This window comes from Zalophus californianus, chromosome 15, assembly GCF_009762305.2.
Source record: "Zalophus californianus isolate mZalCal1 chromosome 15, mZalCal1.pri.v2, whole genome shotgun sequence".
NCBI classification, from domain to species: Eukaryota; Metazoa; Chordata; class Mammalia; order Carnivora; family Otariidae; genus Zalophus; species Zalophus californianus.
Window position 1 is genome coordinate 16,636,617 of NC_045609.1, and position 26,846 is coordinate 16,663,462.

Sequence of the window (26,846 nt, forward strand, 5' to 3'; positions counted from 1 at the left end):
AGAGACAAACACCAGGGATGCCTATGCACAGAGGAAAGACCATGTGAGGACACAGAAAGAAAGGAGCCATCTTTATACCGGAGAGAAGCCTCAGAAAAAAACCAACGCTGTCAACACCTTGATATTGGACTTTAAGGCTCCAGAAATGGGGAAAAATAAATTCCTATTGTTTAAGCCACCCAGTCTGTGGTATTTTACTATGGCAAACTACAAACTACTACAGTAATCTTGGAATCACAGTGCCTGTTTGGCTTAGAAGCTAAACCAGATATGCTGAAATTCGTATTATTTATTGACCTTGCTACTCATCACAGTTAATAATATACTACTTACCAACAGACACAGAGGTATTCTTTTAACCACCAAAATGGCCGTATTAGTTTATTGAGCTACTTCTCCCATTGTCATCCTGCTGCAACTAATTAGCAAAACACTAACCACAAATTCATCTAACTTTCTATCTCATTCACTCCTACTGTTATACAGAAAAGATCAAATTTACTCATCAGGTAAACTTTCAGAAATGATTAACAATCACAATAAATGTCCCTAGTTAAGTTCTGACCCCCCACTCCCCTCACAGTCCTTTTCTTATCTCCAGCCTCCCATCAATTCCAAACCACTGCCTCACCTCCCATACTTTTTCCTTTAGCACACAACAGAAAAAGAGAGATATTAAGCAAAAATTTCCTGCACTGCCTACCTCTATACCCACCCTCAACTGCCCATCTCCGAAGAGGTGGCTTTCCTCTCCTATAAGGCCTGTCAATCCATCTAAGCTCTGGATCCCACCCTCTCCTGGTTATTCTGGGATCTTATTCCATCAAATATTCTATTCCCTTTAAAGTTCCACAGGACCCAGTCTCTGACTTTCTTCTCACCCTAGGCTCTCCTTGGACAATTTTATTCATGTGTATAAACCCAACAGCAGCTGATAAGCTGATGACTCTAAGGCTGTAAGTGAAGATCAGTCCTATATTGTATTATCAGTTCTCCAGACCCATATATCCAATTGCCTATTAGGCAGCTACTTGGATGCCCCATAATTTCCAATTAATCATCCCAAAACCCATTCCATCTTCCAGTTTTCTTCTCTTAAATAACATGCCCATTCAACCAGCTAGCCAAACCAGAAACCTAAAGGTTGTCCTGAGACTATTTCCTTTCTCTTGCACATTTTAAAAAACCATATCCTCTAAGTATGTTCTTCCCTTTCCATCCACATTGCTAACACCAACCTGGAGGCTCTATTCATGTCACACCTAGAATGACCACCACGCCTCCTTACCTCCCTGCCTCTAGCCCTCCTCCAAATAAAATACAAGAATGGCATAAAAGAAAGGCAGACCTGAAATGAGGTTCAAAAGCTAACTCAGTCTCATTAGCTGTGTGAACTAAGGTCATTTATTAACTTTACCACACTTCAATTTCCTATTTGTGAAGAACAGACATCTATCTACACTGCAGGATTTATACGAAATAATGTAAGTGTCTGGACAAGGGCCCTCTGAAACTGTTGAATTAAACTGAAATGAGAATAATTAAAATAAGAATGAAGGCATTATCTTTGGAAAAATAAAGCTCACAATGCATTTGCCATCATTTGTCTTAAAAAAAAAAGAATGAAGGTGATTAATTTTTGTTAGACAACATTTTCTAACTTCTTTAAATAAATCAGTGATTTTTCTGTTACTGTTTTCTTTGCAGTGTATTAACTCACATTAAAAGAGGCCGTTCTTTTGAATGTTACCCTAGCCCAACATGCACTATAATTCTAAGTAACGGCAGGGGCACCTGGGTGGCTCAGTTGTTAAGCGTCTGCCTTTGGCTCAGGTCATGACCCCAGGGTCCTGGGACAGAGCCCCCCATCGGGCTCCCTGCTCCACGGGAAGCCTGCTTCTCCCTCTCCCACTCCCCCTGCTTGTGTTCCCTCTCTTGCTGTGTCTCTCTCTGTCAAATAAATAAAATCTTTAAAAAAATAAATAAATAATAAAATTTTAAAAACTAATGGCAAATTATATTAACAGAATACTACTGTTTATCCTATTAAGGCACATTAAATTAAAATAGTTTGTCGTGGAATAAGATGCTCTTTGACTTGATGCCTTTGTACAAAACTAAGCAAGAAGCTGTCTCTTCCATGTTCCCTACTTAGCTCCATCCTTATCAACTGACAGACCTCAGCTCAAAAAAGTAGCTTTCTCAAACAGGACATCAGAAAATAGGAATGTTCAAAGGTGAAAAGAGAAACTAGGCTAAAAGACCTCATACTTGGACAGTCTAAGTTGTACAAATCAGACATTTATCTAAAAGAATGTTTACAAATAGAGTTTTTGTAACCCAGATCTCATAGTCATACTATTCACCACAGGGGTTTGCACTACGACATATACACTTTTTTTTTTTTTAAGATTTATTTATTTGACAGATAGAGACACAGCGAGAGAGGGAACACAAGCAGGGGGAGTGGGACAGGGAGAAGCAGGCTTCCCGCCGAGCAGGGAGCCCGATGCGGGGCTCGATCCCAGGACTCTGGGATCATGACCTGAGCTGAAGGCAGACGCTTAACCGACTGAGCCACCCAGGCGCCCCACAACATATACACTTATTAAATTGTGATCTTGTTTTAAAAGATTTTATTCACCCATTTGACAGAGAGAAAACAAGCAGGCGGAGCAGCAGGCAGAGGGAGAGGGAGAAGCAGGCTCCCCGCCAAGCAAAGAGCCCAACATGGGGCTCAATCCCAGGACCTCAGGATCATGACCTGAGCCGAAGGCAGATGCTTTACTGACTGAACCACCCAGGCGCCCCTAAATTGTGATTAAAATAGTCAGGAAAAATGTCTACTGAACCATCTCACATTTAAATGCAAATTTAAACTATCTATTTTACTTACATGTATAGATAAAATTAATGGAAGTACAAGTGTCTTTAACCAAATACAGGATCTGAGATAGTCAAGTAAAAGCCTTTGGCTTTGGAAAAAACAATTACAGGAAAAAGCACTAAATACTAGCTATCAGAGAAGAGGGGGTCTAGCAGAAAATGTATCAGAGCAGATGAAATAAATCAGATTTCAATTCCAATACCATCACTAAGCTCATTTAGAAAATGAGGTAGCAGGACTAGGTATCCTCTAACCATTCTTTCAGTTATAAAATTATTCTCAAATTAGGTAAAATGAATGTTTTCAAAAAAAATTAAAATACATTCAGAAAAAAATTTTAAATCCATCATCACGCATATACCTGGAATTTCCACTAAAGCAAATGGACATCAAATTGCCATATTGGGCAGAGAAAAACTGACTATTCACCAAACATATTTCATTATCCTTGGCACAGGAAGAGACCATATTTCTCATTCTCCCTTGAAGTTAGATGTGGCCACATGACTGGCCAATAAAATGTGGGCAGACGTGATCCACCTTTTGTAGGGCTGGCCCACAAAAACCTCAGGCATCACCCTGCACTCTTCTTTCCCACAACCCACCGGCTTTATTTTGATGCCCTAATCCATCTTGGAAACCATGTATTGATAATACCAGAGCCCCATGATCCTGGGTCCCTGAATAAGCTGGCAGAGCACGTGCAAACTACCATCACAAAGCCTGGACTTTAAAGTGAGAAACAACTCCTGTTTTGTTAAGCCACCAAAATGTCATGGTTTATTAATCTGTTTCAGTTTTTAGCTTTATCATAATAACATCTCTGGCATACTGAATCTCATACATAATCAGATAAATTCAATTTTCAGCTATATCTTTCCCTTCACTAAATTCTTCTCACTATCACTCCAAAGGCTTATGACTCTTCGTATCCTAGTTCATTTTCTCAGTGAGCCTTCTAAATTTTGCTAATAGGCTGAACCTGTATCAAATCTCTCTGTACTGACATAATTAAGTTTAGAATTTCCTAAATATTAATACCGATCCTGTTTCTACTATCATATGTAAGTAATAGCCACTGGAAACACGTTTTCTTTTGGAAGGAACAAAAAAAGTCAAATAAAAATTTGCAAAAGCAAATCATCAGATAAAGGATTTGGTTGAACAAAAAAATAAAAGCCCTTCTAAAACAGTTTTGTTTTTCATTCTCTCAACATTTATCAAACATCTGTTATGTGTCTGGGACACATCAGTGAACAACAAAATCTGTAGAGACTTGTAGAATCCACATTCTAATACAAGAAAGAGAGACAATATAATATATAAAGAAACTACATAGTGTGTCAGAAGGTTTTAAGTGCTATGGACAAAAGGAGCAACATAAGAGCTATAATGTGTGCTGGGTTTGTAAGGAAAACCCTAATACTGGGGGAAGGGGACTTAAAGCAAGATTAAGCCTTTACTAGGAGTTAGGTAGGTTCTAAAGTCAATACATAAATTAAATCCATATGGTAAGAAACCAATGGTACCACTTTACTAGCTTATCTTGGGCAAGTTGCTTAACTCCTGTGTAACTCAATTTTCCCACTTATTTAGCAGTAAGAATATCTATAACTTAGGGATATTACAAAGGTCATAAAGAACAACAGCTAAAAAAAAAAATCCTTAACTGGCCCCAAACGGCCCCAAACATCCACTTAACCCATCATTCACATTCCTGAATAGGAGAATTAAAATATTAGTTAGGGTCTGAACTTAGTTATGTACACCAAAATGTCTCAAAATTAAATGACAATTTTTATCATTATCAGAGTGATATAAACTAAACAAATTTTTTTTGAGATGGAGAACATTTTCCCCCAACTGTTAATTTTTCAACAAGAGAAAAACACAAAACAAAAACATGACAAGAACCCAGCATTTTTTTAAGTGACTTATTTCAAGCAACTAATTATTCGTTCATTTGTTTAACCATCCCTTGGGACAATCTGTAATCTACTCTGATAAGAAATGTGTAGAAAACAGACCTAACTTTTTGTTGTTGTTCAATTATTAGGAGGATACTCAACGTTTGAGCTCACACAAGTATCCCTTAGGGAAATGCTCTGCGTGCCATTAGCACTATTCTTAATGAGGAAAAGCACAGAACTCCTTTAGTTCAATGCCAGAATTGTTTTATCTTCAAGTCAAAAGAACAACTATTTGGAGTAACACCAAAACAAGCATTTAACAATTACAAGCAGCAAGCTATTCATAAACATCATATTGTTAATGCTACTCTAATTATAAGTAATCTTATTTTATCAAACAAAATACCTGTCAGCAAAATTTTAAGTCCAAGTTACCTCTGTATTTAACTGCTTTATTCCTTAACTTTAAGAAAAAAACAACTTTATTGCTTTGGCTTAAAGAATCTCATTTTATTTTAAGGACTTAACTACAGAAAAGTGAGATTCAAGGAATCCTTAAATTTTTAACCCATGAGTAGGCAATCTCCAAAAAACTTACAAAAAATGGATAAAGGCCTAAAATGGAATTGATGCTTCAAATAATCCTCAATGATACACTGAAGAGGGAAAATCTGAAGACTGCTTCCATTTTATTAATGCCCTATCTAAACTCTTTCCAAGAGTCCATTGTCTCCTTCCTGACTTAAGAAACATTCTATTGACTCAATGAAATGTCCATTTTATCTTTTTTCTTCATTTCTCTGTTTTGTTCTAAAAGCCAAGTGCAACGTTCTAGGTTTCTTTTCATGTCACTATCTATATGGTTCTCACTCTTGTTTCAAGTCTTTCCTTATACTTTACTCATTGATGAAGAACATACAAAATAGATTACTGGGCGAAATAAAGCAAGTCTATGCTGTCCCACCAGAACTTTAAGTTATCAGGATTAGTAGGGCTTAACCTTGAACTAATATGGAATTGAGAAGTTTAATCGAAACACATCATCATATGACAAAGCACCAACATTGTGAGGAAAATATACCAGTTCTTACAGAAGTACAAAAGTTTTAAGCATGGACTGAAGTCAAAAGTGAAGACTACTGTAGCCAGCTTTTATTATATGTATTACATTGCCATGAATTTTTACAAGATAAGCTTATTGCATGATGTAACAAAAAAATGATCAAGCTTATGGAAGTTATTCAAACTCTTGGCTTTAGTTATCCAAGTTAATAGGACACTTAGAAGCTGTAGAGGCAGTAAGACATTCAGACCATACTGCTTCTTCAGATCAAGGACTTTCTAGAAACTGAGAGATCCAACTTGCTCCCCACCACCAATTCCACCACCCAGTAGCCCTATGGATTATACACGCATACCTATTTATACATGGCAGGACCACTCTGACTGAAATATAAGTCGGCCATGGATCTGTCGCTAGTATGGTTTAAGCTACTACTCCAGCTCTCAGGGTGGAATAATAGCAATACATCACTGGGACTCCTCATGGCAGTATAATACTCACATATCAACAAATGATAAACACGACTGCTCCTGTTTATTGAATTTTTTTTTTTTTTAGGTAATCTCTACTCCCAACATGGGGCTCGAACTCAGGAGCCTGAGATCAAGAGCCACATGCTTTTCCGACCAAGTCTAACCAGGCGCCCCAATACCACTGCCCCTGATCTATATCCCTGAAAAGATCTATAACATACCTGCAGCCTAAAAATGCCACTTTTGGAATCCAGTCAACCCTGAGAACTGACAAAGGGAAATGTGCTGGATATTCAAGCTTACCTCCTTCCCAATCCACTTCACCTAGAAGAGGCAGATAAAAATCTCAGGAGATCAAATAGAACAAGGCAAACATTGCCACAAACATTATCTGCCCCATGGGATGCCTGGGTAGCTCAGTGGGTAAAGCATCTGCCTTTGCTCAAGAACTTCAGCCTCTGTGCTCAGCGGGGAACCTGCTTCTCCCTCTCCCTCTGCCTGCCACTCCCCTTGCTTGTGCGCATACTCTCACTCTCTATCTCTGTCAAATAAATAAATAAAATCTAACCAAAACAAAACAAAAAACATTATCTGCCCTGCCTAACAACTACAAATGTCAGGGTACCCAAGAGAAACCTCACCAAAAGGATTCTGACAAAGAACGTCATCAATACAAATAGCATAGCTGTTTTCACTAAACATGGCATTTATTTTCACCACAAGACTGCCATGAAGATTTTTTTTTTTTTTTAGGATTTTTTTTTTTTAAAGATTTTATTTATTTGACAGAGAGAGAGAGAGAGAGAGAGTGAGCACAAGCAGGGGGAGTGGCAGGCAGAGGCAGAGGGAGAAGCAGGCTCCCCACAGAGCAGAGGGAGCCCGATGTGGGACTCGATCCCAGGACCCTGGGATCATGACCTGAGCCGAAGGCAGTCGCTTAACCAACTGAGCCACCCAGGCGCCCGAAGAGATTTTAAGTTTTATTTATTTAACTAATCTCTACACCCAATGTGGGTCTCGAACTCCCAACCCCAAGATCAAGAGTCAGAGGCTCTTCTAAGCCAGCCAGGCACCCCTAAACCATAAAGAGATTATTGATATGATCTCCTGATACAAAGAACTGCTCTAGAAAAAGGAACTAAGAATTTGTCAATAGTGACTTTGTAAAAAAAAAAATGAGGTATAATTGGCAGACCAAGATGGCAGAGGAGTAGGGGACCTGGATTTCGTCGGGTCTCAGAAATTCAGCTGGATAGGGATCAAACCATTCTGAATACCTAAGAACTCAACAGGAGATCGAAGAAAAGAATAGTAACAACTCTCTGAACAGAAAAACGACCACTTTCTGGAAGGTAGGACGTTCGGGGAAGTGAATCCAAGGCGATATTCGGGAGGATAGACGGCGGGGGAGGGGGCCTCCGTCGGCCGCTTCTGGCAAGTGATAGAGCAGCGGACACAAAATCGGAAATTTTAGAAGTTGGCTCCACTGAGGGACGTCACTCCAGTGGCTAAGTGGGGGGCGGAACCCTCGCGGGACACTGTGGTCTCAGGACCCTCAGGGTCACAGAAAGACTGGGGATGCCTGAGTGCGGCAGAGCTCCCAGATATCAGAGCGGGGAAGCCAGCTGCAGAGACGGAGCCGAGGCGCGGGCTCTCAGCTCGGGGTGGCCATAAACCGTGATCCATGGCCCAGTCGGGCCACTGCTCCTCAGCAGGGACCCAACAAGTGGCAGATCCGGGGAGACTGCCCTTCCTCCACCAGGAGGAGCGGCACAAGAGCGCACCGCAGGTTTCTGCTGGGTTTGGAGACTCCACACGGGGTCGGGTGCCAGAGAGAGAAACGCTCGGTCACAAGCCGGGTGAGCAAGGACTGCGGCCGGAGACCGGGAAGACGGGAGTGACTGCTTTTCTCTGGGGGCGCACTGAGGGGCGGGGCCCCAAGGTCTCGGCTCCTCCGGGGCAGAGATTAGGAGGCCGCCATTTTCACTCTCAGCCCCCAAAGCTGTACGGAAAGCTTGCAGGGAACAAAAGCTCCCGAAAGCAAACCCGAGCAGATTGCTTAGACCAGACCAGGAAAGGGCGGGGAATTTACCAGGAAAGGGCAGGGCAATTCCACCTCCGGCAAAGACATTTGGGAACCACGGCAACAGGCCGCTCCCCCAAAAGATCAGCAAGAACAACCAGCCAAGACCAAGTTTACCGATCAAGGAGAAAGGCAGAACTCCAGCGAAAGGGGAATACTGCACATAGAATTCATGACTTTTTTACCATGATTCTTTAGTCTTTCAATGTTAATTTTTTTTAACTGTCCTTTTTTTTTGAATTTTTCTTTTTCCCTTTTTCAACCAACATCTTATCAATCCCTTTTAAAAAAAAAACATTTTTATACTCATAATCTATCCCTTCATAGTAGTTACCCTTATTTTTGGCATATATATATATATATACATATATATATATATATATATATATATATATGTAAGTTGTTCTCTCTTTAAAATTTTGAGATAGGGCGCCTGGGTGATTCAGCTGGTTAAGCGACTGCCTTCAGCTCAGGTCATGATCCTGGAGTCCCAGGATCGAGTCCCACATTGGGCTCCCTGCTCAGCAGGGGGTCTGCTTCTCCCTCTGACCCTCTTCCCTCTCATACTCTCTCATTATCTCTTTCTCAAATAAAATAAATAAAATCTTTTAAAAATAAATAAATAAAATTTTGAGATACTTTCTTCTAACAGATCAAAATATACCCTAAATCTCTAGTGTATGGCTTTGTTTTAGACTCCTGCCTGATCACATTCTCTCCCATTTTTTTTTCTTTCTTTCCTTTTTTTTTTAAATCCTCTTTTCTTTTTTCAAACAACTTATCGTACCAATTCCTTTTATAAAATTTTTTATAATTTTCATCTTTACACTCATATTCCATCCTTTCATCGTATCAACCCTTATTTTGTACATATATAAGTCTTTCTTTCTTTAAAATTTTGGGAGACACTTTCTTCTAACAGATGAAAATACACCCAAAATCTAGTGTGTGGCACTGATCTATGCACCAGCCTGATATTTGATCATATTCTGTTTTTTTTTTTGTTCTGTTGTTTTGTTTTTATCTTTTTGTTTTTTCTTTTTTTCTCTTTCTTTTTTCTTTCTTTCCCTTTCTTTTCCCCTTGTTTCAGGTCTTTTCTGATTTTATTAGAGTATATTTTCTGGGGACGTTGTTACCCTGTTAGCATTTTGTTCTCTCATTCATCTCTTCTCCTCTGGAGAAAATGACAAGATGAAAAAGATCACCACAACAAAAAGAACAAGAGGTAGTACTGTCTGCCAGGGACCTACTCAATACGGACATTAGTACGATGTCGGACCAAGAGTTCAGATTCATGATTTTAAAGATACTAGCTGGGCTTGAAAAAAGCGTGGAAGTTATTAGAGAAACCCTTACTGGAGAAATAAAAGAACTAAAATCTAACCAAGTCGAAATCAAAAGGCTATTGATGAGGTGCAATCAAAAATGGGGGCACTAACTGCTAGGATAAATGAGGCAGAAGAGAGAATCAGCGATATAGAAGACCAAATGATGGAAAATAAAGAAGCTGAGAAAAAGAGAGATAAACAACTACTGGAACACGAGGGCAGAATTCGAGAGATAAGCGATACTATAAGGCGAAACAACATTAGAATAATTGGGATCCCAGAAAGAGAAGAAAGACAGAGAGGGGCAGAAGGTATATTGGAGCAAATTATAGCAGAGAACTTCCCTAATGTGGGGAGGGAAACAGGCATCAAAATCCAGGAGGCACAGAGAACCCCTCTCAAAAACAATAAAAATAGGTCAACACCCCAACATCTAATAGTAAAACTTACGAGTCTCAGAGACAAAGAGAAAATCCTGAAAGCAGCTCGGGAGAAGAGATAAGTAACCTACAATGGTAGAAACATTAGACTGGCAACAGACCTATCCACAGAGACCTGGCAGACCAGAAAGGACTGGCATGATATTTTCAGAGCACTAAATGAGAAAATTATGCAGTCAAGAATACTATATCCAGCTAGGCTGTCACTGAAAATAGAAGGAGAGATAAAAAGCTTCCAGGACAAACAAGAACTAAAGGAATTTGCAAACACGAAACCAGCCCTCCAAGAAATATTGAAAGGGGTCCTCTAAGCAAAGAGAGCCTAAAAGCAGCATAGATCAGAAAAGAACACAGACGATATACAGTAACAGTCACCTTACAGGCAATACAATGGCACTAAATTCATACCTTTCAATAGTTACCCTGAATGTAAATGGGCTCAATGCCCCAATCAAAAGACACAGGCTATCAGATTGGATTAAAAAACAAGACCCATCGATGTGCTGCCTGCAAGAGACTCATTTTGACCAAAAGACACCCCTACATTGAAAGTGAGGGGGTGGAAAACCATTTACCATGCTAATGGACACCAAAAGAAAGCTGGGGTGGCAATCCTTATATCAGACAACTTACGTTTTAAACCAAAGACTGTAATAAGAGATGAGGAAGGACACTATATCCTATTTAAAGGGTCTATCCAACATGAAGATCTAACAGTTGTAAATATCTATGCCCTTAACATGGGAGCAGCCAATTATATAAGGCAATTAATAACAAAAGCATAGAAACACATTGACAACAATACAATAATAGTGGGGGACTTTAACACCCCCCTGACTGAAATGGACAGATCAGCTAAGCAAAAGATCAACAAGGAAATAAAGACTTTAAATGACACACTGGACTAAATGAACTTCACAGACATATTCAGAACATTCCATCCCAAAGCAACGGAATACACATTCTTCTCTAGTGCCCATGGAACATTCTCCAGAATAGATGACATCCTAGATCACAATTCAGGTCTCCACCGGTACCAAAAGATTGGGAGTATTTCCTGCATATTTTCAGACCACAATGCTTTGAAACTAGAACTCAATCACAAGAGGAAAGTCGGAAAGAACTCAAATACATGGAGGCTAAAGAGCATCCTACTAAAGAATGAATGGGTCAACCAGGAAATTAAAGAAGAATTTTAAAAAATTCATGGAAACCAATGAAAATGAAAACACAACTATTCAAAATCTTTGGGATACAGCAAAGGCAGTCCTGAGAGGAAAGTATATAGCAATACAAGCCTTTCTCAAGAAACAAGAAAGGTCTCAAATACACAACCTAACCCTACACCTAAAGGAGCTAGAGAAAAAACAGCAAATAAAGCCTAAACCCAGCAGGAGAAGAAAAATAATAAAGATCAGAGCAGAAATCAATGAACTAGAAACCAAAAGAACACTAGAACAGACCAACGAAACTAGGAGCTGGTTCTTTGAAAGAGTTAACAAGATTGATAAACCCCTGGCCAGACTTATCAAAAAGAACAGAGAAATGACCCAAATCAACAAAATCATGAATGAAAGAGGAGAGATCACAACCAACACCAAAGAAATACAAACAATTATAAGAACATATTATGAGCGGGCACCAGGGTGGCTTAGTCATCAAGCATCTGCCTTTGGCTCAGGTCATGATCCCAGGGCCGTGGGATCGAGCCCCGCATTGGGCTCCCTGCTCCATGGGAAGCCTGCTTCTCCCTCTCCCACTCCCCCTGCTTGTGTTCCCTCTCTTGCTGTGTCTCTCTCTGTCAAATAAATAAATAAAATAAAATAAAGAACATATTATGAGCAACTCTATGCCAGCATATTAGATAACCTGGAAGAAATGGATGCATTCCTAGAGATGTATCAACTACCAAAACTGAACCAGGAAGAAATAGAAAACTTGACAGACCTATAACCCCTAAGAAATTGAGGCAGTCATCAAAAATCTCCCAACAAACAAGATCCCAGGGCCAGATGGCTTCCCAGGGGAATTCTACCAAACATTTAAGGAAGAATTAATACCTATTCTCCTGAAACTGTTCCAAAAAATAGAAATGGAAGGAAAACTTCCAAACTTGTTTTATGAGGCCACCATTACCTTGATCCCCAAACCAGACAAAGACCCCATCAAAAAGGAGAATGACAGACCAATATCCTTGATGAACATGGATGCAAAAATTCTCACCAAAATACTAGCCAATAGGATCCAACAGTACATTAAAAGGATTATTCACCACGACCAAGTGGGATTTATCCCTGGGCTGCAAGGATGGTTCAACCATCCGCAAATCAATCAACGTGATACAATACATTAACAAAAGAGAGAACAAGAATCATATGATCCTCTCAATAGATGCAGAAAAAGCATTTGACAAAGTACAGCATCCTTTCTTGATCAAAACTCTTCAGAGTATAGGGATAGAGGGTACATACCTCAATATCATAAAAGCCATCTATGAAAAACCTACAGCAAATATCATTCTCAATGGGGAAAAACTGAGAGCTTTCCCCCTAAGGTCAGGAACGCGGCAGGGATGTCCACTCTCACCACTGCTATTCAACATAGTATTAGAAGTCCTAGCCACAGCAATCAGACAACAAAAAGAAATCAAAGGCATCCAAATCGGCAAAGAAGTCAAACTCTCACTGTTTGCAGATGATGTGATACTTTATGTGGAAAACCCAAAAGACTCCACCCCAAAACTGCTAGAACTCATACAGGAATTCAGTCAAGTGGCAGGATATAAAATCAATGCACAGAAATCAGTGGCATTCCTAGACACCAACAACAAGACAGAAGAGAGACAAATCAAGGAGTCGATCCCATTTACAACTGCACCCAAAATCATAAGATACCTAGGAATAAATCTAACCAAAGAGGCAAAGGATCTGTACTCAGAAAACTATAAAATACTCATGAAAGAAATTGAGGAAGACACAAAGGAATGGAAAAACGTTCCATGCTCATGGATTGGAAGAACAAATATTGTGAAGATGTCCATGCTACCTAGAGCAATCTACACATTCAATGCAATCCCCATCAAAATACCATCCACTTTTTTCAAAGAAATGGAACAAATAATCCTAAAATTTGTATGGAACCAGAAAAGACCCTGAATAGCCAGAGGAAAGTTGAGAAAGAAAAGCAATGCTGGCGGCATCACAATTCCGGACTTCCAGCTCTATTACAAAGCTGTCATCATCAAGACAGTATGGTACTGGCACAAAAACAGACACATAGATCAATGGAACAGAATCGAGAGCCCAGAAACGGACCCTCAATGCTATGGTCAACTAATCTTTGACAAAGCAGGGAAGAATGTCCAATGGAAAAAAGACAGTCTCTTCAACAAATGGTGTTGGGAAAATCAGACAGCCACGTGCAGAACAATGAAACTGGACGATTTCCTTACACCGCACACAAAAATAGAGTCCAAATGGTTGAAAGACCTAAATGTGAGACAGGAGTCCATCAAAATCCTAAAGAACACAGGCAGCAACCTCTTCGACCTCAGCCGCAGCAACTTCTTCCTAGAAACATCGCCAAAGGCAAGGGAAGCCAGGGCAAAAATGAACTATTGGGATTTCATCAAGATAAAAAGCTTTTGCACAGCAAAGGAAACAGTCCACAAAATGAAAAGACAACCGACAGAATGGGAGAAGATATTTCCAAATGACATATCACATAAAGGGCTAGTATTCAAAATCTATAAAGAACTTATCAAACTCAATACCCAAAAAACAAATAATCCAATCAAGAAATGGGCAGAAGACATGAACAGACTTTTTTCCAAAGAAGACATCCAAATGGCCAACAGACACGTGAAAAAGTGCTCAACATCGCTCGGCATCAGGGAAATCCAAATCAAAACCTCAATGAGATACCACCTCACACCAGTCAGAATGGCTAAAAATAACAAGTCAGGAAACGACAGATGTTGGCGGGGATGTGGAGAAAGGGGAACCCTCCTACACTGTTGGTGGGAATGCAAGCTGGTGCAGTCACTCTGGAAAACAGTATGGAGGTTCCTCAAACAGTTGAAAATAGAGCTACCCTATGACCCAGCAATTGCACTACTGGGTATTTACCCCAAGGATACAAACGTAGGGATCCGAAGGGTATGTGCACCCTGATGTTTATAGCAACAATGTCCACAATAGTCAAACTGTGGAAAGAGTGAAGATGTCCATCGACAGGTGAATGGATAAAGATGTGAGATATATATACATACACACACACACACACACACACACACATATATATATACATATATATATATATACACACACACACGATGGAATATTTTGCAGCCATCAAAAGGAATGAGATCTTGCCATTTGCAACGACGTGGATAGAACTGGAGGGTGTTATGCTCAGTGAAATAAATCAGAGAAAGACATGTATCATATGAACTCACTGATATGAGGAATTCTTAATCTCAGGAAAGAAACTGAGGGTTGCTGGAGTGGGGGTGGTTTAGGAGGGATGGGGTGGCTGGGTGACAGACACTGGGGAGGGTATGTGCTATGGTGAGCGCTGTGAATTGTGCAAGACTGTTGAATCACAGACCTATACCTCTGAAACAAATAATGCAATATATGTTAAGAAAAAAAAAAGAAGATAGCAGGAGGGGAAGGATGAAGGGGGAGAAATCAGAGGGGGAGACGAACCATGAGAGAGGGCGGACTCTGAATAACAAACTGAAGGTTCTAGAGGGGTGGGGGTGGGGGGATGGGTTAGCCTGGTAATGGGTATTAAAGAGGGCACGTTCTGCGTGGAGCACTGGGTGTTATATGCAAATAATGAATCATGGAACACTACATCAAAACTAATGATGTAGTGTATGGTGATTAACAATAAAAAATTTAAAGAAAAAAGTTATAATTTATTTAAATTGTATAAATCTTAAATACGTAACTCAGTGAATTTTTACTATGTGTACACTATTTAACATCACCCAGCTAAAAGTACAAAACATTTTTATCACTCCAGAAGGTTCCTTCATGCCTCTAATCAGTAACACCTGCCCCCAACCTCCACTCCCAGGTAACCACTATCCTGCCTTTTAACTCCTTATATTAATTTTGCCTCTTTTTGAACGTCACTTAAATGGAATTAACAGCAGACACTCCTTTGTGTCTGCTTATTTTGCCCAACAGAATGTATGTGATACTCATATTTGCTGGCATGCATGCTTATCATTTTTTATTGCTACATAGTTATTACACATACAATTATACCATAATTTATCCATCCTCCTGTTGATGGACATCTTGGGTCATTTTTCAGTTTTAGGATATTATCACTACAGCTGTTACCAGCTTTCTTGCATATGTCTTTTGGTGACATGAGCCTCACTATTGGGTACATCCCCAGAAGGGATCATGCAGTAGACACATATTTTTAGCTAAATACTGCCAAAACTTTTTAAAATGGTATTGTCACTCATATTTATAATTTCATCTTGCAGGTGAGTAAATGGCATCTCATTTGGCTTTACTTTGCATGACTCTAGTGAATATGCTCAGCACCTTTTCATACGCTTATTAGCTGTATGAATATTTATTCTGAGGCCCGTTGAAGTTTTTTGTCCATTTTTTCTAAAGTAATCTCTACACCCAACATGGGGCTCGAACTCATGACCCAGAGATCAAGAATCACAAGCTCTGCCTGCTGAGCCAGCCAGGCACCCCTGTCCAATTTTTAAAATTGCATGTCTTCTTGTTGATTTGTAGGAATTCTTTATATATTCTCTATGTGAGTCCTTTATCCAAGGTATGTGTGTGTCTTCTCTTCAGACTTCAGCTTGCCTTTTCACTTTAATGATGTCTTCTGATAAATGATGTCTTAATTTTAATGAAATCCAAATGATCCATTTTTCCTTTATCAGTTAATGTTAGTGTCATTTCAAAAAAAACGTTTTCTACTACAAGATCACGAAGATATTCTCATGTTTCCTTCAAGAGGCTTGTTTTAGGGGCACCTAGGTGGCTCAGTCAGTTAAGCGACTGCCTTCAGCTTGGGTCATGATCTCATGATCCTGGGATCGAGCCCTGCATCAGGCTCCCTGCTCCGTGGGAAGCCTGCTTCTCCCTCTCCCACTCCCACTGCTTGTGTTCCCTTTCTTGCTGTGTCTATCTGTCAAATAAATAAAATCTTAAAAAAAAAAAAAACATGTTAACAGACTGTTCATATTATCAGTACCACTTCCAGTCAATAGGAGGCTATTGGTAGTTAAGTTTTGGGGGAGTCAAAAGTTTATGTAGATATTTGGCTGTGTGAGGAGTCAGCACCCATAGTCCTGACCCATTGTTCAAGGGTCAACTATATATATAATTACTGAGCAACAACAACAAAAGACATTTAAACATACTACAGGTTGACATTTCTGAAACATTATAAATGTTCACACTAAAACCGGACACACTGAGCAGGTACCACATAAACTCATTCCTCATGATGAAATGCCCTGAGTTCAGTGGAATCAGCTATATGATAGAAACAGAACTTTCACATTCTTCTATAAATATGAATCCACCTTTGACTTTATCTTTTTGAATTATGTAGTACCTCTCCTGTCAATGAATTCACATTAAGAAAAGGATGAAAAGAACCAAGCACTTTAAATATTTATGTGACCGATTTGTGTATATATATATATAAAGTGATTTGTGTTTATATAAAACCCAGTAGTATCCTAAAATTCCAGTATGGAGTCACACTATGAGATGCTAGGTCCACCTGGCTAGGCAATATATTCTCTTTTATAAGCCTACTTAAATTGAAACTCAGAACCACCAGTGAGATATACCCACAGTGGGAAATGAGATGTGCCCTGTCTGAATACACCCTACACAATCAAGAATAAAGTTCATTCTGTTAGGTCCGTTTTTTCAATGACTTTATTAAAATCTATCAATGACTATTTTACATAATTAAAATAATAAAGCCAATTAAACGTTTTTGGATTGTCTTTATATTATTATTCCAAAGTCCCAATTTTTAAAGCCAATAACATTTCACCAAGTGTCAATTAAAATTCATGCAACTCACACATTACTCATGTAACACACTGTTGCTATTGTTTTTTTTTTTAACGTTACCACTGAAATGAACCTACACTTACCTGTAGTAATGGCTCTATGAAATTGATGCATGTCTTCTCCTGAGAGCTCTTGGGCTACTTGCAATATCTTTTGTCTAACACCATCCAATTTAATTTCTGAGTCAGTCAATATCTCTTCCGTATCAGGAGCACTATAATCAAGATATTGGGAACTTTTAGAATATCAGCCAGATGCTTTAGTGAAAAACTGAAATGATCTAAACACCAATGAACACAGGGCTAAATAAATATTGTATCTGGATACTTCTAACTCAAAACCACAATTATATTTTATTAAAAATATGTAAAATCAGGGGTGCCTGGCTGGCTCAGTTGGTAGCGCATGCGACTCTTAATCTCAGGGGCAGGAGTTCAAGCACCACATTGGGCACAGAGCTTTAAAAAATATATATATATATATGTATATATATAAAATATGTGTATAAAATATGAAATCTGCCCACTTACAGTAGCTGAGTATTATGACTGACTTATTTCATTCAGTATCTTTACTTTTATACAATTTATTATTTTCCTAAAGACTATTACTTCCTAAGTTTACTATAATAACAATGTATTGTTTTTGATGGAGAAATACTTAAAAGATGACTTTACACAATAACATGGCTTTTTCTAAAATATTAAGATCCCATCACAGTTCTATTATTTCTTTAAACTGCTGAATACTAATATCAATTCTTTTAAAATTGCAATTTGTAGGGGCGCCTGGGTGGCTCAGTCGTTAAGCGTCTGCCTTCAGCTCAGGTCATGATCCCAGGGTCCTGGGATCGAGCCCCGCATCAGGCTCCCTGCTCGGCGGGAAGCCTGCTTCTCCCTCTCCCACTCCCCCGCTTGTGTTCTCTCTCGCTTGCTGTGTCTCTCTCTGTCAAATAAATAAATAAAATCTTTAAAAAAAAAAGAATCAAATTGTAAAAAAAATAACAAAATTGCAATTTGTATTGAAAAAGTGTTCATAATTAGTCGAAACAGTGTTGCTTCTTTCCATAATACAAGCTCAAGTTCAAGAATAACTTAAAATCTTTCTGTAATATAAGCTGAGAATTCATTAAAAAAACAAGCAAAAACTAATTTTAGAGTCAGGTAAGATAAAACAAAGTTAACAGTGCCACATTCCAGTAAATCTATGTATGGCAAATTCACTTCCACTTAATAGAATAAAATAAATAAAATAGAATAAAAACTAAACTATTAGCACATTATTAAAAGTTGTAAATGAGTGACTAGAATACTTCAGTAATATTTTTTTTAAAGATTTTATTTATTCATTTGATTGAGAGAGACAGCGAGAGAGAGCACAAGCAGGGGGAGGAGGAAGGGAGAAGCAGGCTCCCCGCTCAGCAGGGAGCCCGATGCGGGGCTCGATGCCAGAACCTGGAGATCATGACCTGAGCCAAAGGCAGAGGCTTCACTGACTGGGCCACCACCGTGCCCCCAGTAATATTTTTAATAATAAAAAGATGATAAATTATATCTGGACTTCCTTAAACACTTTATAAGATATATACTGTAAATCCTTCTAGAGGCATCTGTAATTTTTAACAAGAGTCTCTCTTTGGGAGTTATTCACCGGGTGGGCACCTTCTAAGCTCATGTAAAACAGAGAAGCAAAGAAAGCCAATTAAATGAAATAGGAAGCAAACACAAAGCAAAGATGGAAGATAAAGATACCTAGCTGCATTCATAAGATATTCCTGAATCTCTATAATTCATTTCCCTCTTCTGCTTAGGGTAGTTTAAGCTGGTTGTTTTTTTTTTTTTTAATTTATTTATTTGAGAGAGAACATGTACGCACATGAGCAGGGGAGGGGGGGTGGTCAGAGGTAGAGGATCTCCAGCAGACTCCACCCTGAGTGCAGAGCCCAACATGGGGCTCGATCGCCTGACCACGAGAGCACGACCTGAGGCAAAACCAAGAGTTGGACATTTAACCAACTGAGCCACTAGGCGCCTCATAAGCTGGTTTCTTTTATTTGCAACCAAGGAATCCAGGATATATATAGAGCCTACATAGAAAAATAAAATAAAATAATCTTACAGAAAGAAATTTCAAAGAAAAGATGCCTCAGAGCTGAAGGAAAAGGAAGTTCTAAAGAAGAATTAAGCAGTCAATAGTACATATGCTAAAAAAACGTAAAATAAGAAGAGTATGCGCTAGATTTAGCAATATAAGAGTAACTGGGCAATTTCAAAAGTTGTGAGGCAGAAAAGCAGATTGCAATGAATTGAACAATGAATAGGAAGATAAATAAAGCAGATTTCAACACTGACCTAATATAAAATTCTGCATGTTATCAACTAGTAAAGCTTTAACAGGCTCTAATAAACCATTAGAAATTTAATATTTTCACAAACAACACCTGTATCACTGAGTGATCTTAACACAAAATCCCCAGCTGCTCTGAAAATAGGAACTTTCCCTTCCTATACTGATTAAAATATTTATTCTTAAAATCTACTTGCCACTGGAATGCTAAGTGGCTTAGTCCACTTAGGACTCTTGATTTTTGGCTCAGGTCATGATCTCAGGATTGTGGGACTGAGCCCACATTAGCTCTACAGTGCGCATGGAGCCTGCTTAAGATTCTCTCTCTCCCTCTCCTCTTTCCCCTCCCCCTCAGCTCATGCTGGCTGGCTCTCTTAAAAAAAAAAAAAAAATCTACTTGCTGCTAACTTCTGATCCCAGGGTTCATAGAATAAATCATGGAATATTCTAACAGTAAGTTACTGTCCACTGAGGTATAAAGCATTACAAAATACATATATAATACATATCAAACTGTATGCAACTGTAACAAACTTTTAAGATATTTACTCACCTTGTAATCCTGTGGAGGAGAAAAATGGTCCTTTTACTTTCAACAGTTATATCCCGACTAAGTTTCACAAGTCTCTCATATTTGTCATGTCTTGCATCAAGTTCCTGCTGAAATGCTAACACATTATTACAACCATAAGCATGCATATTCTATGCTTCAAGCCTATCAAACAACACTGTTACGCACAATAAAGCAACTCTTACTTACTCTATAAAAATGAAGAGCATATCATCTCATTTATTTTTAAAGTACCTGGAAATCAAAGACTGCTAGTAACCAAAATATTCTCTTTAAACACAGGTATGCTTTAACTGGGTTTTACCACTCACAGCCTCACAGTAAGATGTATATATTGTTAAAAACAAACAAACAAACAAAAAAACCTCATCTAGTAAACATGAGATCGTTATCATAGAATTACCACAGGAGACTTACAAAAATTACTTCCAACTATGTAAGTTACATAACTTTTTTAAAATCACCCGACCACATGCAATATTATCTCTCCCCAAAAAAACCTGGATTTTTTTTAATTAAAAGTTTATAACTTTTAAGGACATTTTCTGAATTTCTAAGCCCCAGTGACTGAAATACCCATAAACCACTTAACTCTTAATTAGTCACCACTTTCTTTCAGAAGCATCGCCATGCCAAAGACCTAGCAAACTGCCTGTCCTATAGGGAGTACAGAGATGTATTTTGCATGAATTAAAAAAATCCAGAACGTGAATAAACTATTAACCAAATTAACAGGTTGACAAGGATCAAATACATCTGCTCTTTTATTACTGAGATAATTAAGCTGGGATTTTGCCTAATACTTAAAGGCTATCAAAAGCTTTCATTATTTTAAGTATTAATGACCATTGTGAATTAGATACTATAAATACAAAGTTAAATAAGACAATTCCTATCCTCAAGGAGCATAGTCCAGTGAAAGACAAAGATGTAAACAAATAAATAAAACACATAATAAATATATGTAAAGGTTCAGGAAAGCAGGAACCACATTTTTCTTGTTTACTACTAACACATTCTAGAGTAGATGCTCAATAAATTTCGTAACTAAATGGATGAATGGATAATGAATAAATGCAACGTCTGTCAATAAACTTGCTTGAGAGAAAAATCAAAACAGCTTCCAAGGAAGTTGAGCTAGGTCATGAAGAAAACCATAGTTCACCAGACAATGGGGGCAGCAATTTAGAAGCAATTTCGAGCTTAAAGAACTATGTGTGAAAAGGCAAACAGAAACATACAAAAGCAACATATGCTTGGAAACAGCTGCTCTGTATGAGGTGTGTCAGAGTATAAGGGTAGGGAATACTTGGCCCACTGCATTTTCTCCACTGCGTATACAATTTTATCAATACTCTCAATTACAAGTTGTCTTATACCTCTGAAGATCACTGTAGGTGCCGTGGTTTTAAAACGTGCCCAGAAATTATTTAAGACTCCCTTCAAAAGGTGGAACCTAATTCCCTTCCCTTTAAACATGAAGCAGTTTTTAAATTGCCTCATTTCTAACAGAATGTAGCAAAAGTGACCATGTATTATGATCAGGACATAAGGAGATTGTGGTTTCCTCCTTGCTGACCGGAGAAGCTAGATGCCATGACATTAGGACACTCAAGTAGCACGATGGGGGGGCTCCATGTGAGGACTGAGAGCTGGTTGTTGGCAGACGGCCTAACTTGTCAATTGCTGTGGATGCTCCAGCCCCAATCCAGCCTTCAGATAAGTGGGAGTTAGAATCAACAGCTCAGGCATTCTCAGGTTCCTGAACCACAGAAACCATAAGGTACAGGAAGGTGGATCCAGGATGACAGGAAGGAGAATTTTGTTTTATGTTTTGTTTTGAAATAAGGAGCAACTTGACCAAGTTAAAAGGAGGACTGTCAGTAACACATATACACACACATACACATTATACATGTATAGTGTATATGTAACATGTATATGATTTACTAATAGATGAGTTCCCACTCTGTGCAAAGTGTTACAGTCAAAACAAAAATTGTAATCCCGGTCTTCAAAAGTCTAGTTGAGGAAACAAAACCAATACATGCCTAAAAGTTAACTAATTAAATATATGTGCGTGTATATATACCTGACATACACACCTGATACATATTTGTATACCGGGTACACAGTAATTTTTAGTTATGTGGCATTTCTGATGTTAACTAATGTTTACCTGTAGAACTGTAATAAAAAAAAGTCAACACTTGAGTGATCTCGACTTTAATGGCAGACCCAGCACCAGAGCAAAACCTCCAAGAAAAGTAAAAAAGAGTCACACAGGCACATCTCACATTCTGACGGACTTTTTTTTGTGTGCACAACATGTCTAAATTATCCTTGCTACAACCTCTTTCGTTCTCTTCCCTTCGCCAACTTCCATTACAGAGAACTTACATTTGAAGGCCAACATCACAGGTGAAGATGAATTAACATCCTTCCCTTCTCTTCTCTGGTTATGTGGGAAATTGTCATGCTTCCTTTTCCTGAACCCTCCTGATCCTTACGTAGAGAAGGAGAAAAAAGTTGGATAGGACACTTCCACCATCAGGAGTTGACAAAACCTAAGGTCTGCTAACCCCTTCCTTTCTCTCAAACCAGCGCCCACGGGGCCCTCGCCTTAGAGGCTCTCTCAGCGGACTGACAGAACAACAGCCCTGCCTTTTTTTTCCCCAAACCTTAAGCTCACCTCACCCGGGGCTCCACCAATGGCTTCCCTGATCTGGCACAAGGTGGAGCAATTACCGAACTAAGATTAAAAAAACACAGCTCGAGGATTTAAAAAAAAAAAAAAAAAAAGGCGAGGTGTAAAGACGACCAGTGTGGGCGGGAAATCACTGGGGCCGCCGCCCCGGAGCCTGTATGGGGAGAGGGCATCCCTCAAGGGTGAAGAGAAGTGTAAAATCCAACAAAATGGATGGAGATCCGCCCCCTCTGAATAAATAACGCCCAGGGCCGCTGAGGACGCCACCTTCTTTGCTGCTCATGTCGTCACGGCCTACTGCGAGATGAACGGAGACTGAGGGCCTTGGAGCCAGCGGAATGCGTAAGGTGCCGGCCGGAGAGCCTGCCGAGGACCCCTTTGCAGCCGGCCGACGTCGACGCACTGGCCGGAAGCGCGCGCCCGCAACCACTCACGCCTCTTCCTCCGCCTTCGCACACTTCCGGCCTGCACCCCGGCCCCACCGCCACTGACTCCGCCCCGCGCGCGGCCCGGGGACCTCGCGCCCGCGCCGTCGTCGTGCCTGCCCTCTGCTGCGCCTGAAGACAGAGCGACTCTACACGCTTCATTGCACGCTCTGTTGATAAAACAGATGATGGAGGAGAGGCCTGTGTGAAGGTAGAAAAGCGGCGGAAGATGTACGTGATTTTCACCCCCCCCCAAGGCAGCCTTGGAACACCCCCACGTTCCCTCCGCGTGGACCCAGCCTTCCGCGCGGGGAGTAATGGGGGTTGTAGTTCGCCTGCGGGAGCCGGCCCTCCGGCTCTCCCGACCAGGCTGTGAGGAAGAAGCGAACCCTCGATCGCCTATGGGAAGGTTTTCTCAGGATCGAGGCCGAACCCTACGGAGGTGGGAGTTTAAACTTTCCATCCCTGCCGGTGACGCTAGCAGGTAAAGAGATGGGGATATGCAAATCAGTGAGCGGATGGCGTTAGCGGCGTCCTGACGGAGGTAAAGCCCGCCCTCTATGCTCCTCCCCTTGCCCCCTCCCCTCCCTTCTGCGCCTCCCCCGTCCGCGGGGTCTCGCTTTACTCGGTTTCATGGGTGTGTGAACTTGCGGGTAATTAATCTCTGTCCTGTTTATCTGTGCAATAGGGATAGAATAGTCCCTGCGTCGTAGGCTTATTTGAGAACCAAATGGAGTTAATACGAAGGCTTCCTGAAGATTGTCCTTTCGCATAGTAAATGCTCAGTTAAATATGAGCCTTCATACCCATTTCCAACGTCGTGCTCCAAAAAAGAAGAGAGGGAGGTTGGTAATAACAGGTGTGCACCACCAAGTTGTGAGCTTTTTAGTTGGGGCAGGTACTGCCGTATCTTACTAGACTTTCTGCATTTTATAAGCCCCCACCCGGAACCCCCGGAACCCATAGCGCTTGTAAGCCAGTGTGTTTGTTGAAGAATGCGCTTCCCGTCATCAGGGTGGGTAACGAAGTAGCAATCCAGCATCTTCTAGATATAAACTCAGGGTAAGACTTGGTAAATTGGGTGGCTTAGGCCTAGTGTCCCCACACACAAGTATATTTTACGCTGTCTCTTAATAATCACCATATTGTGGGCACGTATTGTACACACAGTCCTTGTTAATTTAGGAATAAAGGAATAGTAAATGAAACAATTTGGCTAGAATATGGTGGTATTTTCAAACCCAAGACAAGAGTGTGTAGTAGGAAGGTTTTCTGCTCTGGCTTATCTCTAGACTCTCTCCCAACTCTGAAGCAAGAAGGTAGCCACCACGCATCCATTTCTTTGCAGCTCTTCAAATATATGAATTGATTAAACAATTTCCTTGCGGGTAAAATAGGCTACTCAGGACTCTTGCTTTGTAGATTTGGGGAGAATAATTCCGAGTTTGTGGGAGGTCTGAGCCTGCTGACATCCACCAGTATCCCTCCCCCTTTTCTGATTAGAGAGAACTTGACCACGGGGCTGGGGGGTGTGGGGGGGGGGGTCATCTGATATAAATACAATCATTTTCATGTGACTCCCTCTACGTCCAAGGAAGCCAGTAACTTATGAACATTTTTAGGGTCAATATTTATTATACCGCAGTCTGAGAAAAGGGTATTTTTTTCCTAATTCTACTGGAATAGCAGCTCTGAAGACCTCAACTGTCCAAAACCTCGATCAGCCATATTTCGTTCTCCAGCCACCACTACTGTTCAAGTGTTTAACTACAGCTGTGTTACTTGAACTGCTTTTCACTGCTTCCCATACCTGTTTGGATTAGAAAACAAAGTTTCATAACCTGTAACGACTTCTCAAAGTAACCAAAGGAGGTGAATCCCAGGGACACTTTCCCAGCACTTATTTGCATATGCGGTTTTGCCAGGTGTCCCATCTGAAGCTGCTCCTTTGTCAGGAAATACCTTTCAACCTCTGGTAACCTGCAGAAGGCATCTCCACCTTGTCTCCTTGTTTTGTTGCTTCAGATGCATACACATAGTTTTGGTATTTGGCAAAACATATTTTTGTTTGTTTTTAAAGGAAAACTACCACCCCAAGTTGGGAAGCAGAAGGTAAACATTTTCGGTAAGACCTTACTTTTTGGAAAGGTTTTCCTTCCTCCTCCTCCTCCTCTTGTTGCATTTTAATTGCCCACATTTGACTCTGAATAAAACTGTAAGCTTTCCAGCGCACCTGTTTTTATGAATCCTCACATTTGTCACCTTTATAGGAAAAAAAAATCTGATATCAAAATTGGATAGAGGTTTTTAAAAAGCATATAATCAACTAAGAGAAGAAATACAGGTTCCCAAGATATTTTCTATTTTAGCTTTTACCTTATTCCGTAGCAGTTAAATAAATTCTGGGGGGGGGGGGGGGGGTAATGGGAAATTGCCAGAATCTCGAGTGACCATTTTTAAAATAACCATAATATTTAAAAGCTATCTATAGGGTCTGACGTGGTATTGTAAAGTGTACACATACCAATTCACAGATTTATTTTTCAAGCAATTCTAGGACGTAGTAGGAGAAAATTATTTTCCTTCCAGTTCTTCACTGGAGGGGAAGCTGGTATTTGGGGAATAAAAAGGGATGGGCAAAATCACAATGAGCGACCACTTCACAATCAGGAGGATGGCTATAATAAAAAAAAATTTTTTTAATAAATAACAAGTGTTCGTGGAAATATGAAGAAATTGGAACTCTCATTGCTGGTAGGAATGTAAAACGGTGAAGCCACTGTAAGAAAACAGTTGGCAGTCTCAAAAAGTTAAACATGGACTTATCATATGACCCAGTAATTCCACTGCTAAGTGTATACCTTGTACATGAAGGTTCACAGCAGCACTATTCACAATAATGAAAAGGTGGAAACCAGCAAATGTCCAGCAACAGATGAATAGGTAAACAAAATGTGAAACATCTCTTTAACAGAAAACCGTTTAGCAATAGAAAGGAATACTATCCATGCTACAAGATGAATGAAACTTGAAAACATACTAAGTGAAATAAGTCCATCACAAAAGATCACCTATTATATGATTCCATTTATTTGAAATGTTTAGAATACACAGATCTATAAAAAGTAGATTTACAGTTCCTCGGGTTGAGAGGCATGAGATGGAGGGGGGGAAACAGAAGGATAGCTAAAGTAGATGGGGTTTCTTCATTAGGTGATAAATTGTTCTAAAATTGTGATGATGGTTGCACATATCTGTGAATATATTTAAAACTATTGAATTTGTCACTTTAGATGAATGAATTATAAATAAGTGAATTGTATCTCAAAGTTGTTAAAAATTTTTTTTGAAAGAGTGATGGAAACATTTAAAATCCTATAGGTATATACATGTAGATATATAGACATACTTAAGTGTTATTAAGGAAGAGCATTAAACAATGTGGCTTAAATTTATTTTTAATAATCTATAATTAAAAAGATGTGAAGTACTTTAACCTTACAGATCTAATAATCTTCACAAATATTTCCA

At 39.6% G+C, this 26,846-nt stretch overlaps 1 protein-coding gene across 1 annotated transcript in view; it reads right to left on the reverse strand.

Moving 5' to 3' along the window:
• Positions 1–23,357, reverse strand: part of TSNAX (translin associated factor X) — a 40,542-nt gene extending 17,185 nt beyond the window's left edge. The window contains exons 1-4 of the mRNA XM_027588381.2: positions 23,158–23,357; positions 22,584–22,688; positions 20,166–20,280; positions 17,350–17,480 (exon numbers count right to left, since the gene is read on the reverse strand). Of these exons, the coding sequence (XP_027444182.1) occupies positions 17,350–17,480; positions 20,166–20,280; positions 22,584–22,688; positions 23,158–23,173 (367 nt within the window). The 5' untranslated portion in view covers positions 23,174–23,357. The remainder of the gene's footprint in view (positions 1–17,349; positions 17,481–20,165; positions 20,281–22,583; positions 22,689–23,157) is intronic.
• Between the last annotated feature and the right edge of the window lie 3,489 nt (positions 23,358–26,846).